The 18,304-nt window shown below is 33.4% G+C and overlaps 1 protein-coding gene across 1 annotated transcript in view; it reads left to right on the top strand.

Moving 5' to 3' along the window:
- Positions 1–796: 796 nt before the first annotated feature.
- LOC133619840 (cell cycle checkpoint protein RAD17-like) overlaps positions 797–18,304 on the top strand; it is a 70,735-nt gene continuing 53,227 nt past the window's right edge. Inside the window, exons 1-7 of the mRNA XM_072915280.1 lie at positions 797–1,439; positions 2,302–2,353; positions 4,843–5,037; positions 5,573–5,647; positions 7,968–8,100; positions 8,881–9,029; positions 12,417–12,469. Coding sequence (XP_072771381.1) covers positions 2,318–2,353; positions 4,843–5,037; positions 5,573–5,647; positions 7,968–8,100; positions 8,881–9,029; positions 12,417–12,469 — 641 coding nt within the window. The 5' untranslated portion in view covers positions 797–1,439; positions 2,302–2,317. The remainder of the gene's footprint in view (positions 1,440–2,301; positions 2,354–4,842; positions 5,038–5,572; positions 5,648–7,967; positions 8,101–8,880; positions 9,030–12,416; positions 12,470–18,304) is intronic.

Raw genomic sequence — 18,304 nt, 5'->3', positions numbered from 1 at the left:
ATATATATGTATGTATGTATGTATGTATATATATATATATATATATATATATATATATATGTATATATATATATATATATATATATATATATATATATATATATATATATATATATATATATATATATATATATGACGTTTTAGGCCATCTTCAGGCAAACAGAAGGAGCTTTCTAACCTGTTTTGAAAAAGTTTCTCTATAACTGTTATACTAGTTAATACATTGCGAGAATGAGTTTGACTCGAGAATCCATTGTGAATGGAATCCTCACCCTGGCTATAAGAATCGAAATGAATCATTAGGTGGCCAAAGATTCTCACCCTTAAATATCTGCACTATCATTTCTTTTTTGTTGTGTTTTGGTTGTAAACATTGGAGAAGGCCATGCCTTGACAGTGACAGCACGAGCTTGGATTTGGAGGAATTTAGCTTGCAAGAAAATAACATCGACAAGCATTTCTATCTTGTTGTCATGAATTCAAATACCAAATGTGATCTCTTCAAATAACATGAAATTATAGTTACTTTATTGAGTTTACAACCCCCTGGCGCTGGTTTGTACTTATTTTGATTATTATTTCTCAATTGTTTTTAAATGTTGCAATTTATAAATAAAGGTTTATAAAATAAATAAAATAAAAATGAAATGAGGTTTCCGAGATGGCGACCGGTGTGCGCATGCGCAGAATAAGCACTACAGTCATAAATGGGAGTTTTACGTTACTTTACGTCACCTCGGTGCGATTTGCGGCATTCAGCCTCCACGGCTTGTAGAAACAAACTTGGTCAGAAATGTTCAATTTGACTCTTTAGTGGCGATAAATGTTCAATTTGGCTCTTTAGTGGCGATAAATGTTCAATTTGGCTCTTTAGTGGCGATAAATTTTGTCTCTTTAGTGGCGATAAATGTTCAATTTGGCTCTTTAGTGGCGATAAATGTTCAATTTGGCTCTTTAGTGGCGATAAATGTTCAATTTGGCTCTTTAGTGGCGATAAATGTTCAATTTGGCTCTTTAGTGGCGATAAATGTTGTCTCTTTAGTGGCGATAAATGTTCAATTTGACTCTTTAGTGGCGATAAATGTTCAATTTGGCTCTTTAGTGGCGATAAATGTTCAATTTGGCTCTTTAGTGGCGATAAATGTTCAATTTGGCTCTTTAGTGGCGATAAATGTTCAATTTGGCTCTTTAGTGGCGATAAATGTTCAATTTGGCTCTTTAGTGGCGATAAATGTTGTCTCTTTAGTGGCGATAAATGTTCAATTTGACTCTTTAGTGGCGATAAATGTTCAATTTGACTCTTTAGTGGCGATAAATGTTCAATTTGTCTCTTTAGTGGCGATAAATGTTCAATTTGTCTCTAGTGGCGATAAATGATTGAAGAACTTTAGGAGAAAAGAAGAATAAAGAGTCATACACCGAACTTGAAGTCAAACTTGGTAAGTTTATGTCGACATTAAAACGTGTTTTTCATGACTTAATACTGTCAATGAATGATGTAATACTGTCAAAGTGTTGTGGCAATAACAAGCATTCACATTGTCATTGTGTTTGTATTCATATTATCATGTTCATAGTAATAATTGTATTCATATTATCATGTTCATAGTAATAATTGTATTCGTATTATCATGTTCATAATAATAATTGTATTCATATTATCATGTTCATAGTAATAATTGTATTCATATTATCATGTTCATAATAATAATTGTATTCATATTATCATGTTCATAATAATAATTGTATTCATATTATCATGTTCATAGTAATAATTGTATTCATATTATCATGTTCATAGTAATAATTGTATTCGTATTATCATGTTCATAATAATAATTGTATTCATATTATCATGTTCATAGTAATAATTGTATTCATATTATCATGTTCATAATAATAATTGTATTCATATTATGTTCATAATAATTGTATTCATATTGTCATGTTCATAGTAATAATTGTATTCATATTATCATGTTCATAGTAATAATTGTATTCATATTATCATGTTCATAATAATAATTGTATTCATATTATCATGTTCATAATAATAATTGTATTCATATTGTCATGTTCATAGTAATAATTGTATTCATATTATCATGTTCATAGTAATAATTGTATTCATATTATCATGTTCATAGTAATAATTGTATTCATATTATCATGTTCATAGTAATAATTGTATTCATATTATCATGTTCATAGTAATAATTGTATTCATATTATCATGTTCATAGTAATAATTGTATTCATATTATCATGTTCATAGTAATAATTGCACATCACGTTTCTTAGGTTGAGGACTTCAAGCATGCCAAAGATGGAAGAGAAAGTGTCTTCAAAGAAGGTCAGTTTGTTATTTGGAGCATATAGAGCTTGTATTCAGTCACGGGACTTCTTCCCTGAAGTGAAAGGCAATGGTGGTGAACCAAGCCAAGATGGCTGTTGTACAGCAAGCAGCGTGTGAACTGTCTGAGTGCAAAAGAGGCTTGGATCTTCCTGCAAGAAGCAGATAGGAGCAATAATAATCCAACTATGCAATGGAATAGATTTTGATTCTTGATTAAAACCAGATTTGTGGAGTGATAGCAAGGACTATATGGAAGTATTGTGCTCCAGACATCATTCTACGCCACAAAACAGATGAAACTTGTAAAAAGCACGGAGGTCTACAACTTCTTTGTGTGTGTCTCCGTCAAGCACATTGGTATTAACTAGGGCTGGGCAATATGGCCTTTTATTAATATTTCGATATTTTTAAGCCATGTCACGATACACAATATATTAGGGCTGGGCAATATGGCCTTTTTTTAATATCGAAATATTTGAAGGCCATATCGCGATACACGATATATATCTCAATATTTTGCTTTAGCCTTGAATGAACACTTGATGCATATAATCACAGTAGTATGATGATTCTATGTGTCTACATTAAAACATTCTTCTTCATACTGCATTAATATATGCTACTTTTAAACTTTCATGCAAAGAAGGAAATCACAACTAAAAAAAAAAAAATCAACATTTTTTTTCATACGGTGTTGATCTGGAAATGTTTGCCTCGGCATTTTGATGGTGTGGACGTGTGGCACCGAACAGAGATGTTGACGTGCGGAGTACGTAAATATTGTTTTTAACACTTTGGAAACATTTTTGTTGTTTAAATGTGCTATATAAATAAAGTGGATTGGATTGGAGGGCAGCACGGTGGGAGAGGGGTTAGTGCGTCTGCCTCACAATACGAAGGTCCTGAGTAGTCGTGAGTTCAATCCCGGCCTCGGGATCTTTCTGTGTGGAGTTTGCATGTTCTCCCCGTGACTGCGTGGGTTCTACTCCGGCTTCCTCCCACCTCCAAAGACATGCACCTGGGGATAGGCCCCTCCCACCTCCAAAGACATGCACCTGGGGATAGGTTGATTGGCAACACTAAATGGTCCCTAGTGTGTGAATGTTGTCTGTCTATCTGTGTTGGCCCTGCGATGAGGTGGCGACTTGTCCAGGGTGTAAACGCCTTCCGCCCGATTGTAGCTGAGATAGGCTCCAGCGACCCCGAAGGGATAGGCTCCAGCGACCCCGAAGGGAATAAGTGGTAGAAAATGGATGGATGGATGGAGTTCATACTCCAACAGGCTCCTTCAGCTTGGTTCCCACAGTGTTCCATTCAAGAACTCCTTCATTCCACACTCCATCCAGCTGTATAATCACTGGCCATACAGATATCTGTCTATTACTTGACACCTTCTAGGTTAGCTCTTTCTCTTTGTTTTTAAAGTCTATTTTCTATTTTCTGCTGGATTTACTCTCTATTTTATGCTGCAGCTGTCACATATACTGTAATATTGTCGTCATGTGCATGCATGGTAATTGTTATATTTTCTATATATGATATAGACATAATATAATATAATATATCAGTATATATAATATACTGTGCATCTATTATTGAAATATTTCGTATATGTTATATTTATATCGCTATATTTAGTCTATTTATACCTGCATTGTCCTTTCCATTCTTACACTTTCCATCATTGTAACTGAGCTACTGTGTGGAACAATTTCCCTTGTAGATCATTAAAGTTTGTCTAAGTCAAAGTCTATACAGATGACGTGTTGACAATACAGTATGTGATACAGATGACGTGTTGACAATATGTGATACAGATGTGTTGACAATATGTACCATATGTGATACAGTTGACAATATGTACCATATGTGATACAGATGTGTTGACAATATGTACCATATGTGATACAGATGTGTTGACAATATGTACCATACGTGATACAATTGACAATATGTACCATATGTGATACAGATGTGTTGACAATATGTACCATACGTGATACAGTTGACAATATGCACCATATGTGGTACAGATGTGTTGACAATATGTACCATATGTGATACAGATGTGTTGACAATATGTACCATACGTGATACAGTTGACAATATGCACCATATGTGATACAGATGTGTTGACAATATGTACCATACGTGATACAGTTGACAATATGTACCATATGTGATGCAGATGTGTTGACAATATGTACCATACGTGATACAGTTGACAATATGCACCATATGTGATACAGATGTGTTGACAATATGTACCATACGTGATACAGTTGACAATATGTACCATATGTGATACAGATGTGTTGACAATATGTACCATACGTGATACAGTTGACAATATGCACCATATGTGATACAGATGTGGCGGGCCTAAATTGAAATACTTGAAGGTCCTCTCCACTGGTCCAGTGACAGTCCATTCTTCTGGTCTTGCTCCTTAGAGGTGCAGACTTAATGCCGATGTTTTCTTGCAGCACAACCATTGGGTGAATCCATCGTTCACTGACTTGTTGGGGGACAACTTGCCTACTTGTGGAAAGAAACGTTCTTGCCAGGCTTTGGCTTCCAGAAGTGAGCAGAAGAAGCCCCAGAAGAGGAAAGGAGAAGCGGACTCTGGCTGCCAGGACCAGGATGAACCCTGGGTGCAAAGATACGCAGCACGCTCAAAGGTTAGCATTGTTAGCTAATGTGGTACAACTCTGGAGCTGGTGACCTTCTACCAAAGGTTCTACTTTTCAATCACAGTCACGTTCTTTCCAGAAGAACTGAAATCAGTGATTGGTGCTTGGCAATTTGAACAGTAACATGCCTTTGAAGAAGGAAATAATACCCTAACAAAATATTTGATATACATTGTTATAGATAAGAGACTTGTTTATGGAATATTATCACTTTGTCGTTTCTAAGATACTTGATTATAGAATATTATCACTTTATCATATATAAGATACTTGATTATAGAATATTATCACTTTATCATATATAAGATAATTGTTTATAGAATATTATCACTTTATCATATACAATATAAGATACTTTTTTATAGAACATTATCACTTTATCATATATAAGATACTTTTTTTGTAGAATATTATCACTATTATATATATATATATATATATATATATATATATATATATATATATATATATATATATACATATACTGCTAGCTGCTGATGTTTAACTTGTTGTCTTCATGTAGGCGGAGCTTGCAGTGCACAAGAAGAAGGTCCAGGAAGTGGAAAATTGGCTCAGAATGCATTCAAACACATCACAGGTAGGATTGATTGATTTAATTAACATCCATAATTTCACATATTTAACATCCATGATTTGACATATGTAACATCTATGATTTGACATATTTAACATCTATGATTTGACAAATGTAACCTCTATGATTTGACATATTTAACATCTATGATTTGACATATGTAACATCTATGATTTGACATATGTAACATCTATGATTTGACATATGTAACATCTATGATTTGACATATTTAACATCCATGATTTGACATATTTAACATCTATGATTTGACATATTTAACATCTATGATTTGACATATTTAACATCCATGATTTGACATATTTAACATCTATGATTTGACATATTTAACATCTATGATTTGACAAATTTAACATCTATGATTTGACATATTTAACATCTATGATTTGACAAATGTAACATCTATGATTTGACATATTTAACATCTATGATTTGACATATTTAACATCCATGATTTGACATATTTAACATCTATGATTTGACATATTTAACATCTATGATTTGACATATTTAACATCCATGATTTGACATATTTAACATCTATGATTTGACATATTTAACATCTATGATTTGACAAATTTAACATCTATGATTTGACATATTTAACATCTATGATTTGACAAATGTAACATCTATGATTTGACATATTTAACATCTATGATTTGACATATTTAACATCTATGATTTGACATATGTAACATCTATGATTTGACATATTTAACATCTATGATTTGACATATGTAACATCTATGATTTGACATATGTAACATCTATGATTTGACATATTTAACATCTATGATTTGACATATTTAACATCTATGATTTGACATATGTAACATCTATGATTTGACATATGTAACATCTATGATTTGACATATGTAACATCTATGATTTGACATATGTAACATCTATGATTCGACATATTTAACATCTATGATTTGACATATGTAACATCTATGATTTGACATATTTAACATCTATGATTTGACATATTTAACATCTATGATTTGACATATTTAACATCCATGATTTGACATATTTAACATCTATGATTTGACATATTTAACATCTATGATTTGACAAATTTAACATCTATGATTTGACATATTTAACATCTATGATTTGACAAATGTAACATCTATGATTTGACATATTTAACATCTATGATTTGACATATTTAACATCTATGATTTGACATATGTAACATCTATGATTTGACATATTTAACATCTATGATTTGACATATGTAACATCTATGATTTGACATATGTAACATCTATGATTTGACATATTTAACATCTATGATTTGACATATTTAACATCTATGATTTGACATATGTAACATCTATGATTTGACATATGTAACATCTATGATTTGACATATGTAACATCTATGATTTGACATATGTAACATCTATGATTTGACATATTTAACATCTATGATTTGACATATGTAACATCTATGATTTGACATATTTAACATCTATGATTTGACATATGTAACATCTATGATTTGACATATGTAACATCTATGATTTGACATATTTAACATCTATGATTTGACATATGTAACATCTATGATTTGACATATTTAACATCTATGATTTGACATATGTAACATCCATGATTTGATATATTTAACATCAATGATTTGACATAAATAGCATCTATGATTTGACATATGTAACATCTATGATTTGACATATTTAACATCTATGATTTGACATAAATAGCATCTATGATATGACATATGTACATCTATGATTTGAAATGTACATATATAGGTGATGAGAATGAATAAAAACATACCTGTCAATATTTCCATTTCAACTTTTTTGAAAATTGGGTAGAAATGATGGATTTTAATTTCCATCCCAAATTGCTGTCCAATTAATACAAGAAAAACATTCATTCTACAAAAATGAGAAGCTGATATAAATGTTTTTTATTTTGCTTTGTTTCTTAGTGGAGTTGTTGATCAGTGTCCTAGATCTTAGTTGTCTTGTCATGCTCAGGGTGGACTAAGTTGTTGATCAGTGTCCTAGATCTTAGTTGTCTTGTCATGCTCAGGGTGGACTAAGTTGTTGATCAGTGTCCTAGATCTTAGTTGTCTTGTCATGCTCAGGGTGGACTAAGTTGTTGATCAGTGTCCTAGATCTTAGTTGTCTTGTCATGCTCAGTGTGGACTAAGTTGTTGATCAGTGTCCTAGATCTTAGTTGTCTTGTCATGCTCAGGGTGGACTAAGTTGTTGATCAAGTGTCCTAGATCTTCCAGATGTGACCTAAGTTGTAGTGTCATGCTCAGGGTGGACTATTACTCCTGACTGGACCCTCAGGCTGTGGAAAGACCGCTACAGTCCAAGTTTTATGTGCCGAGCTGGGCCTAAGGATCCAGGAGTGGACCAACCCCACTAGTGAGGACTCACACAGTCAACACGGTAAGAATGCTGCTTTGTTATTTCTAGAGACAACATATTACTAGACACTTTTATAACCTCTTTTCAGGCTATACAAGATCTTTCTTTTTGATGCATTCTAAATCATAAAGATATGGCAAGTAGGAGGCAGCTAACAATGCAGAGAATGGGAGTACTCTACTGCGCCCATAAAGTCCTCTAAAAAACACCAACAATAGTCCATTTACAAACCCTGTTTCCATATGAGTTGGGAAATTGTGTTAGATGTAAATATAAACGGAATACAATGATTTGCAAATCCTTTTCAAGCCATATTCAACTGAATATGCTACAAAGACAACATATTTGATGTTCAAACTCATAAACAATTTTTTTTTTGCAAATAATCATTAACTTTTGAATTTTTTCCTAAAGTCATGGAGTGTATTGTAGTTGTGCACATAGTCCTAAAGTCATGGAGTGTATTGTAGTTGTGCACATAGTCCTAAAGTCATGGTGTGTATTGTAGTTGTGCACATAGTCCTAAAGTCATGGTGTGTATTGTAGTTGTGCACATAGTCCTAAAGTCATGGAGTGTATTGTAGTTGTGCACATAGTCCTAAAGTCATGGAGTGTATTGTAGTTGTGCACATAGTCCTAAAGTCATGGTGTGTATTGTAGTTGTGCACATAGTCCTAAAGTCATAGACATGATTGTGATGAAACAATGACCACGGAGCAAAATATGAAACCTGAACAAGTTAGATTTCTTATGGTTGTCATGTTTTCCATTCATCATAATTCATGGGTTCCCCATTTTCAGGACTGCTCTATTCCCTTCTAGACTGGAACATGAACAGTAGCTCCCAGTCAGCACAATTCCAAGAGTTTCTCCTGAGGTCCAACAAGTACACGTGCCTGAAGATGCTGGGGGATGTCAGACCTCCTGGCATGAAGGTCATCTTAGTGGAGGTTGGTACTTCCTCATCTTAGATCCATTAGATCATGAAGAGACCATAGACAAACATAGAACTTCAGTCTATAAGATCATGAAGAGACCATAGACAAACATAGAACTTCAGTCTATAAGATCATGAAGAGACCATAGACAAACAGAACTTCAGTCTATAAGATCATGAAGAGACCATAGCCAAACATAGAACTTCAGTCTATAAGATCATGAAGAGACCATAGACAAACGTAGCACTTCAGTCCATAAAATCATGAAGAGACCATAGACAAACATAGAACTTCAGTCTATAAGATCATGAAGAGACCATAGACAAACATAGAACTTCAGTCTATAAGATCATGAAGAGACCATAGACAAACATAGCACTTCAGTCCATTAGATCATGAAGAGACCATAGACAAACATAGAACTTCAGTCCATAAGATCATGAAGAGACCATAGACAAACAAAACTTCAGTCCATTAGATCATGAAGAGACCATAGACAAACATAGAACTTCAGTCCATAAGATCATGAAGAGACCATAGACAAACAAAACTTCAGTCCATAAAATCATGAAGAGACCATAGAGAAACAGAACTGCAGTCCATTAGATCATGAAGACACCATAGACAAACATAGAACTTCAGTCCATAAGATCATGAAGAGACCATAGACAAACATAGAACTTCAGTCTATAAGATCATGAAGAGACCATAGACAAATAGAACTTCAGTCCATAAGATTATGAAGAGACCATAGAAAAACAGCACTTCAGTCTATAAGATCATAAAGAGACCATAGACAAATATAACTTCAGTCCATAAGATTATGAAGAGACCATAGACAAATATAACTTCAGTCTATAAGATCATGAAGAGACCATAGACAAACATAGAACTTCAGTCTATAAGATCATGAAGAGACCATAGACAAATAGAACTTCAGTCCATAAGATTATGAAGAGACCATAGACAAACAGACTTCAGTCTATAAGATCATGAAGAGACCATAGACAAATAGAACTTCAGTCTATAAGATCATAAAGAGACCATAGACAAATAGAACTTCAGTCCTTAAGATCATGAAGAGACCATAAACAAATAGAACTTCAGTCTATAAGATCATAAAGAGACCATAGACAAATAGAACTTCAGTCCTTAAGATCATGAAGAGACCATAGACAAATAGAACTTCAGTCCTTAAGATCATGAAGAGACCATAAACAAATAGAACTTCAGTCTATAAGATCATAAAGAGACCATAGACAAATAGAACTTCAGTCCATAAGATTATGAAGAGACCATAGACAAACAGAACTTCAGTCTATAAGATCATAAAGAGACCATAGACAAATAGAACTTCAGTCCATAAGATCATGAAGAGACCATATACAAATAGAACTTCAGTCCTTAAGATTATGAAGATACCATAGACAAACAGAACTTCAGTCCATAAGATTATGAAGAGACCATAGACAAATAGAACTTCTGTCCATAAGATCATGAAGAGACCATAGACAAACAGAACTTCAGTCCATAAGATCATGAAGAGACCATAGACAAATAGAACTTCAGTCCATAAGATTATGAAGAGACCATAGACAAACAGAACTTCAGTCTATAAGATCATGAAGAGACCATAGACAAATAGAACTTCAGTCTATAAGATTATGAAGAGACCATAGACAAATAGAACTTCAGTCCATAAGATCATGAAGAGACCATAGACAAATAGAACTCCAGTCCATAAGATCATGAAGAGACCATAGACAAACATAGTACTTCAGTCCATAAGATCATGAAGAGACCATAGACAAATAGAACTTCATTCCATAAGATCATGAAGAGACCATAGACAAATAGAACTTCAGTCCATAAGATCATGAAGAGACCATAGACAAATAGAACTTCAGTCTATAAGATCATGAAGAGACCATAGACAAACAGAACTTCAGTCCATAAGATCATGAAGAGACCATAGACAAATAGAACTTCAGTCCATAAGATAATGAAGAGACCATAGACAAACAGAACTTCAGTCTATAAGATCATAAAGAGACCATAGACAAACAAACTTCAGTCTATAAGATCATAAAGAGACCATAGACAAATAGAACTTCAGTCTATAAGATCATGAAGAGACCATAGACAAACAGAACTTCAGTCTATAAGATCATGAAGAGACCATAGACAAACAGAACTTCAGTCCATAAGATCATGAAGAGACCATAGACAAACAGAACTTCAGTCCATAAGATTATGAAGAGACCATAGACAAACAGAACTTCAGTCTATAAGATCATAAAGAGACCATAGACAAACAGAACTTCAGTCTATAAGATCATAAAGAGACCATAGACAAACAGAACTTCAGTCTATAAGATCATGAAGAGACCATAGACAAACAGAACTTCAGTCTATAAGATCATGAAGAGACCATAGACAAACAGAACTTCAGTCCATAAGATCATGAAGAGACCATAGACAAACAGAACTTCAGTCCATAAGATCATGAAGAGACCATAGACAAACAGAACTTCAGTCTATAAGATCATAAAGAGACCATGGACAAACGTAGAACTTCAGTCTATAAGATCATGAAGAGACCATAGACAAACATAGAACTTCAGTCCATAAGATCATGAAGAGACCATAGACAAACAGAACTTCAGTCTATAAGATCATAAAGAGACCATAGACAAACATAGAACTTCAGTCTATAAGATCACAAAGAGACCATAGACAAACATAGAACTTCAGTCCATAAGATCATGAAGAGACCATAGACAAACAGAACTTCAGTCCATAAGATCATGAAGAGACCATAGACAAACAGAACTTCAGTCCATAAGATCATGAAGAGACCATAGACAAACAGAACTTCAGTCCATAAGATCATGAAGAGACCATAGACAAACAGAACTTCAGTCTATAAGATCATAAAGAGACCATAGACAAACATAGAACTTCAGTCTATAAGATCATAAAGAGACCATAGACAAACATAGAACTTCAGTCCATAAGATCATGAAGAGACCATAGACAAACAGAACTTCAGTCCATAAGATCATGAAGAGACCATAGACAAACAGAACTTCAGTCCATAAGATCATGAAGAGACCATAGACAAACAGAACTTCAGTCTATAAGATCATAAAAAGACCATAGACAAACAGAACTTCAGTCTATAAGATCATGAAGAGACCATAGACAAACAGAACTTCAGTCTATAAGATCATAAAGAGACCATAGACAAACAGAACTTCAGTCTATAAGATCATAAAGAGACCATAGACAAACAGAACTTCAGTCTATAAGATCATAAAGAGACCATAGACAAACATAGAACTTCAGTCTATAAGATCATAAAGAGACCATAGACAAAATGTGTGTATTTCTGTGCAGGAATTCCCAAACCACTTTTACCGGCAGCCTGGCAGTCTACATGATGTTCTCAGGTAAGTACTCTGGACAACACTGCACGTTTTGGGAATGTTGCCTATGGTTCACAGTCATTATGAGTCTGCTGACAATGGAGCCTAAGGGACTTGTTCAATTTTGACTATAAAACCCTAAAAATCTTGCAAATACCTCCATTAATATTTTTTTGTTTTTGTTTTTTTGTGTCCTGTCCAGCTTCTCAGGCTAATCATATAGTAGATGTAGATGATCATATAGTAGATGTAGATGATCATATAGTAGATGTAGATGATCATATAGTAGATGTAGATGATCATATAGTAGATGTAGATGATCATATAGTAGATGTAGATGATCATATAGTAGATGTAGATGATGATATAGTAGATGTAGATGATGATATAGTAGATGTAGATGATCATATAGTAGATGTAGATGATCATATAGTAGATGTAGATGATCATATAGTAGATGTAGATGATCATATAGTTGATGTAGATGATCATATAGTAGATGTAGATGATCATATAGTAGATGTAGATGATCATATAGTAGATGTAGATGATCATATAGTAGATGTAGATGATGATATAGTAGATGTAGATGATGATATAGTAGATGTAGATGATCATATAGTAGATGTAGATGATCATATAGTAGATGTAGATGATCATATAGTAGATGTAGATGATCATATAGTAGATGTAGATGATCATATAGTAGATGTAGATGATCATATAGTAGATGTAGATGATCATATAGTAGATGTAGATGATCATATAGTAGATGTAGATGATCATATAGTTGATGTAGATGATCATATAGTTGATGTAGATGATCATATAGTAGATGTAGATGATCATATAGTAGATGTAGATGATCATATAGTAGATGTAGATGATCATATAGTAGATGTAGATGATCATGTAGTAGATGTAGATGATCATGTAGTAGATGTAGATGATCATGTAGTAGATGTAGATGATCATATAGTAGATGTAGATGATCATATAGTAGATGTAGATGATCATATAGTAGATGTAGATGATCATGTAGTAGATGTAGATGATCATGTAGTAGATGTAGATGATCATGTAGTAGATGTAGATGATCATGTAGTAGATGTAGATGATCATATAGTAGATGTAGATGATCATATAGTAGATGTAGATGATCATATAGTAGATGTAGATGATCATATAGTAGATGTAGATGATCATATAGTAGATGTAGATGATCATATAGTAGATGTAGATGATCATATAGTAGATGTAGATGATCATATAGTAGATGTAGATGATCATATAGTAGATGTAGATGATCATATAGTAGATGTAGATGATCATATAGTTGATGTAGATGATCATATAGTTGATGTAGATGATCATATAGTTGATGTAGATGATCATATAGTAGATGTAGATGATCATATAGTAGATGTAGATGATCATATAGTAGATGTAGATGATCATATAGTGGATGTAGATGATCATATAGTAGATGTAGATGATCATGTAGTAGATGTAGATGATCATGTAGTAGATGTAGATGATCATGTAGTAGATGTAGATGATCATATAGTAGATGTAGATGATCATATAGTAGATGTAGATGATCATATAGTAGATGTAGATGATCATATAGTAGATGTAGATGATCATATAGTAGATGTAGATGATCATATAGTAGATGTAGATGATCATATAGTAGATGTAGATGATCATATAGTAGATGTAGATGATCATATAGTAGATGTAGATGATCATATAGTAGATGTAGATGATCATATAGTAGATGTAGATGATCATATAGTAGATGTAGATGATCATATAGTAGATGTAGATGATCATATAGTTGATGTAGATGATCATATAGTTGATGTAGATGATCATATAGTTGATGTAGATGATCATATAGTAGATGTAGATGATCATATAGTAGATGTAGATGATCATATAGTAGATGTAGATGATCATATAGTAGATGTAGATGATCATGTAGTAGATGTAGATGATCATGTAGTAGATGTAGATGATCATATAGTAGATGTAGATGATCATATAGTAGATGTAGATGATCATATAGTAGATGTAGATGATCATGTAGTAGATGTAGATGATCATATAGTTGATGTAGATGATCATATAGTAGATGTAGATGATCATATAGTAGATGTAGATGATCATATAGTAGATGTAGATGATCATATAGTAGATGTAGATGATCATGTAGTAGATGTAGATGATCATATAGTAGATGTAGATGATCATGTAGTAGATGTAGATGATCATGTAGTAGATGTAGATGATCATATAGTAGATGTAGATGATCATATAGTAGATGTAGATGATCATATAGTAGATGTAGATGATCATATAGTAGATGTAGATGATCATATAGTAGATGTAGATGATCATATAGTAGATGTAGATGATCATATAGTAGATGTAGATGATCATATAGTAGATGTAGATGATCATATAGTAGATGTAGATGATCATATAGTAGATGTAGATGATCATATAGTAGATGTAGATGATCATATAGTAGATGTAGATGATCATATAGTAGATGTAGATGATCATATAGTAGATGTAGATGATCATATAGTTGATGTAGATGATCATATAGTTGATGTAGATGATCATATAGTAGATGTAGATGATCATATAGTAGATGTAGATGATCATGTAGTAGATGTAGATGATCATGTAGTAGATGTAGATGATCATGTAGTAGATGTAGATGATCATATAGTAGATGTAGATGATCATATAGTAGATGTAGATGATCATGTAGTAGATGTAGATGATCATGTAGTAGATGTAGATGATCATGTAGTAGATGTAGATGATCATGTAGTAGATGTAGATGATCATGTAGTAGATGTAGATGATCATGTAGTAGATGTAGATGATCATATAGTAGATGTAGATGATCATATAGTAGATGTAGATGATCATATAGTAGATGTAGATGATCATATAGTAGATGTAGATGATCATATAGTAGATGTAGATGATCATATAGTAGATGTAGATGATCATATAGTAGATGTAGATGATCATATAGTAGATGTAGATGATCATATAGTAGATGTAGATGATCATGTCGACTGTTCACATGTACTTTACAAAAGAGAAGTGTAGGATACTTCTCTTGTTGCCTTATTTGTATTTGACTTTATTAAATGTATTTATATTATCATTTAGTGCAGCCGGGCCGGAGCAGGAGGGGATAGAAAGAGAAAAAAAAGAAGACAGAGGGAGAAATTGTGGGGACAAGAGGGGGATTAGACAGACAGACAAAAACAATAACAGCAAACACAACAACAACAACAATAGAGCAACATCAGCAAATAGGACATGTACAAATATGATGGTAAAAGTGATAGCAAATAAGCAGTTAGTGAAAATAAATAATAATACAGAAATGACAATGAGCATTATTACACTACAAATGGATCAATACAAATACCAATAGAAATAGCGCTATTGATAATGAACAATACCAATAATTGACCTCTATTATCAACAATACAGTTGTTCAAATGCAACAATACATATATGTAATAATAACTTGAGATACGAAAGAATGCAGAACAATGGAGGGGGAGAAAGAGAAGCAACCTAGATTAACCTTGTAGATTGTTATAGTAACAATAGGTTAAGCTTTGTCAGTGTGCCATGTGTTACACCCAGTTTACCCTAGGGCAACAACGTTAATATATGTTTGATGAAACGTGATTATGTGCATGAGTGTACGTATGCATATGTACTTGTATATGTACAGAATGTGTATATGTGTTTGTACAGTGAATGTATATGTTAATATTGTATATACACGCTGTCTAAGTATATATGTAACATTCATATTAACATGTAATATATACATGATGTATGTATGTAATGTAGTAACATTCATAATAACATGTAATATATACATGATGTAAGTATATATGTCATGTAGTAACATTCATAATAACATGTAATATATACATGATGTAAGTATATATGTCATGTAGTAACATTCATAATAACATGTAATATATACATGATGTAAGTATATATGTCATGTAGTAACATTCATAATAACATTTAATATATACATGATGTAAGTATATATGTAGTATCTAGTAACATTCATAATAACATGTAATATATACATGATGTAAGTATATATGTCATGTACAAACCCCGTTTCCATATGAGTTGGGAAATTGTGTTAGATGTAAATATAAACGGAATACAATGATTTGCAAATCCTTTTCAACCCATATTCAGTTGAATGCACTACTATTTTGCAAATAATAATTAACTTAGAATTTCATGGCTGGAACACGTGCCAAAGTAGTTGGGAAAGGGCATGTTCACCACTGTGTTACATGGCCTTTCCTTTTAACAACACTCCGTAAACGTTTGGGAACACATTTTTGAAGCTTCTCAGGTGGAATTCTTTCCCATTCTTGCTTGATGTACAGCTTAAGTTGTTCAACAGTCCGGGGGTCTCCCTTGTGCTATTTTAGGCTTCATAATGCGCGACACATTTTCAATGTCTGGACTACAGGCAGGCCAGTCTAGTACCCGCACTCTTTTACTATGAAGCCACGTTGATGTAACACGTGGCTTGGCATTGTCTTGCTGAAATAAGCAGGGGCGTCCATGGTAACGTTGCTTGGATGGCAACATATGTTGCTCCAAAAGCTGTATGTACCTTTCAGCATTAATGGTGCCTTCACAGATGTGTAAGTTACCCATGTCTTGGCCACTAATACACCCCCATACCATCACACATGCTGCCTTTTACACTTTCACACTAGAACAATCCGGATGGTTCTTTTCCTCTTTGGTCCGGAGGACACGACGTCCACAGTTTCCAAAAACAATTTGAAATGTGGACTCGTCAGACCACAGAACACTTTTCCACTTTGTATCAGTCCATCTTAGATGAGCTCAGGCCCAGCAAAGCCGACGGCGTTTCTGGGTGTTGTTGATAAACGGTTTTCGCCTTGCATAGTAGAGTTTTAACTTGCACTTACAGATGTAGCAACCAACTGTAGTTACTAACAGTGGGTTTCTGAAGTGTTCCTGAGCCCATGTGGTGATATCCCTTACACACTGATGTCGCTTGTTGATGCAGTACAGCCTGAGGGATGGAAGGTCACGGGCTTAGCTGCTTACGTGCAGTGATTTCGCCACATTCTCTGAACCCTTTGATGATATTACGGAGCGTAGATGGTGAAATCCCTAAATTCCTTGCAATAGCTGCTTGAGAAAGGTTTTTCTTAAACTGTTCAACAATTTGCTCACGCATTTGTTGACAAAGTGGTGACCCTCGCCCCATCCTTGTTTGTGAATGACTGAGCATTTCATGGAATCTACTTTTATACCCAATCATGGCACCCACCTGTTCCCAATTAGCCTGCACACCTGTGGGATGTTCCAAATAAGTGTTTGATGAGCATTCTTCAACTTTATCAGTATTTATTGCCACCTTTCCCAACTTCTTTGGCACGTGTTGCTGCCATCAAATTCTAAAGTTAATGATTATTTGCAAAAAAAAAAAAAAGTTTGAGTTTGAACATCAAATATGTTGTCTTTGTAGCATATTCAACTGAATATGGCTTGAAAATGATTTGCAAATCATTGTATTCCGTTTATATTTACATCTAACACAATTTCCCAACTCATATGGAAACAGGGTTTGTAGTAACATTCAAAAAACCATGTATTATTTACATATTTGATCATTTTAAGCATACACGGCACATTCATTTTAAAAAACGCATCACGTCTGCTTTTTTCTTCATCACTGATTATCACTCACTGCAGACAACAAACATAATAAAACATCTCTTACTGTACAATGTCTGC

The sequence above is a fragment of the Nerophis lumbriciformis genome, linkage group LG20, assembly GCF_033978685.3.
Source record: "Nerophis lumbriciformis linkage group LG20, RoL_Nlum_v2.1, whole genome shotgun sequence".
In the NCBI taxonomy this organism is placed as follows: domain Eukaryota; kingdom Metazoa; phylum Chordata; class Actinopteri; order Syngnathiformes; family Syngnathidae; genus Nerophis; species Nerophis lumbriciformis.
This window is presented reverse-complemented; position numbering and strand designations above follow the sequence as displayed.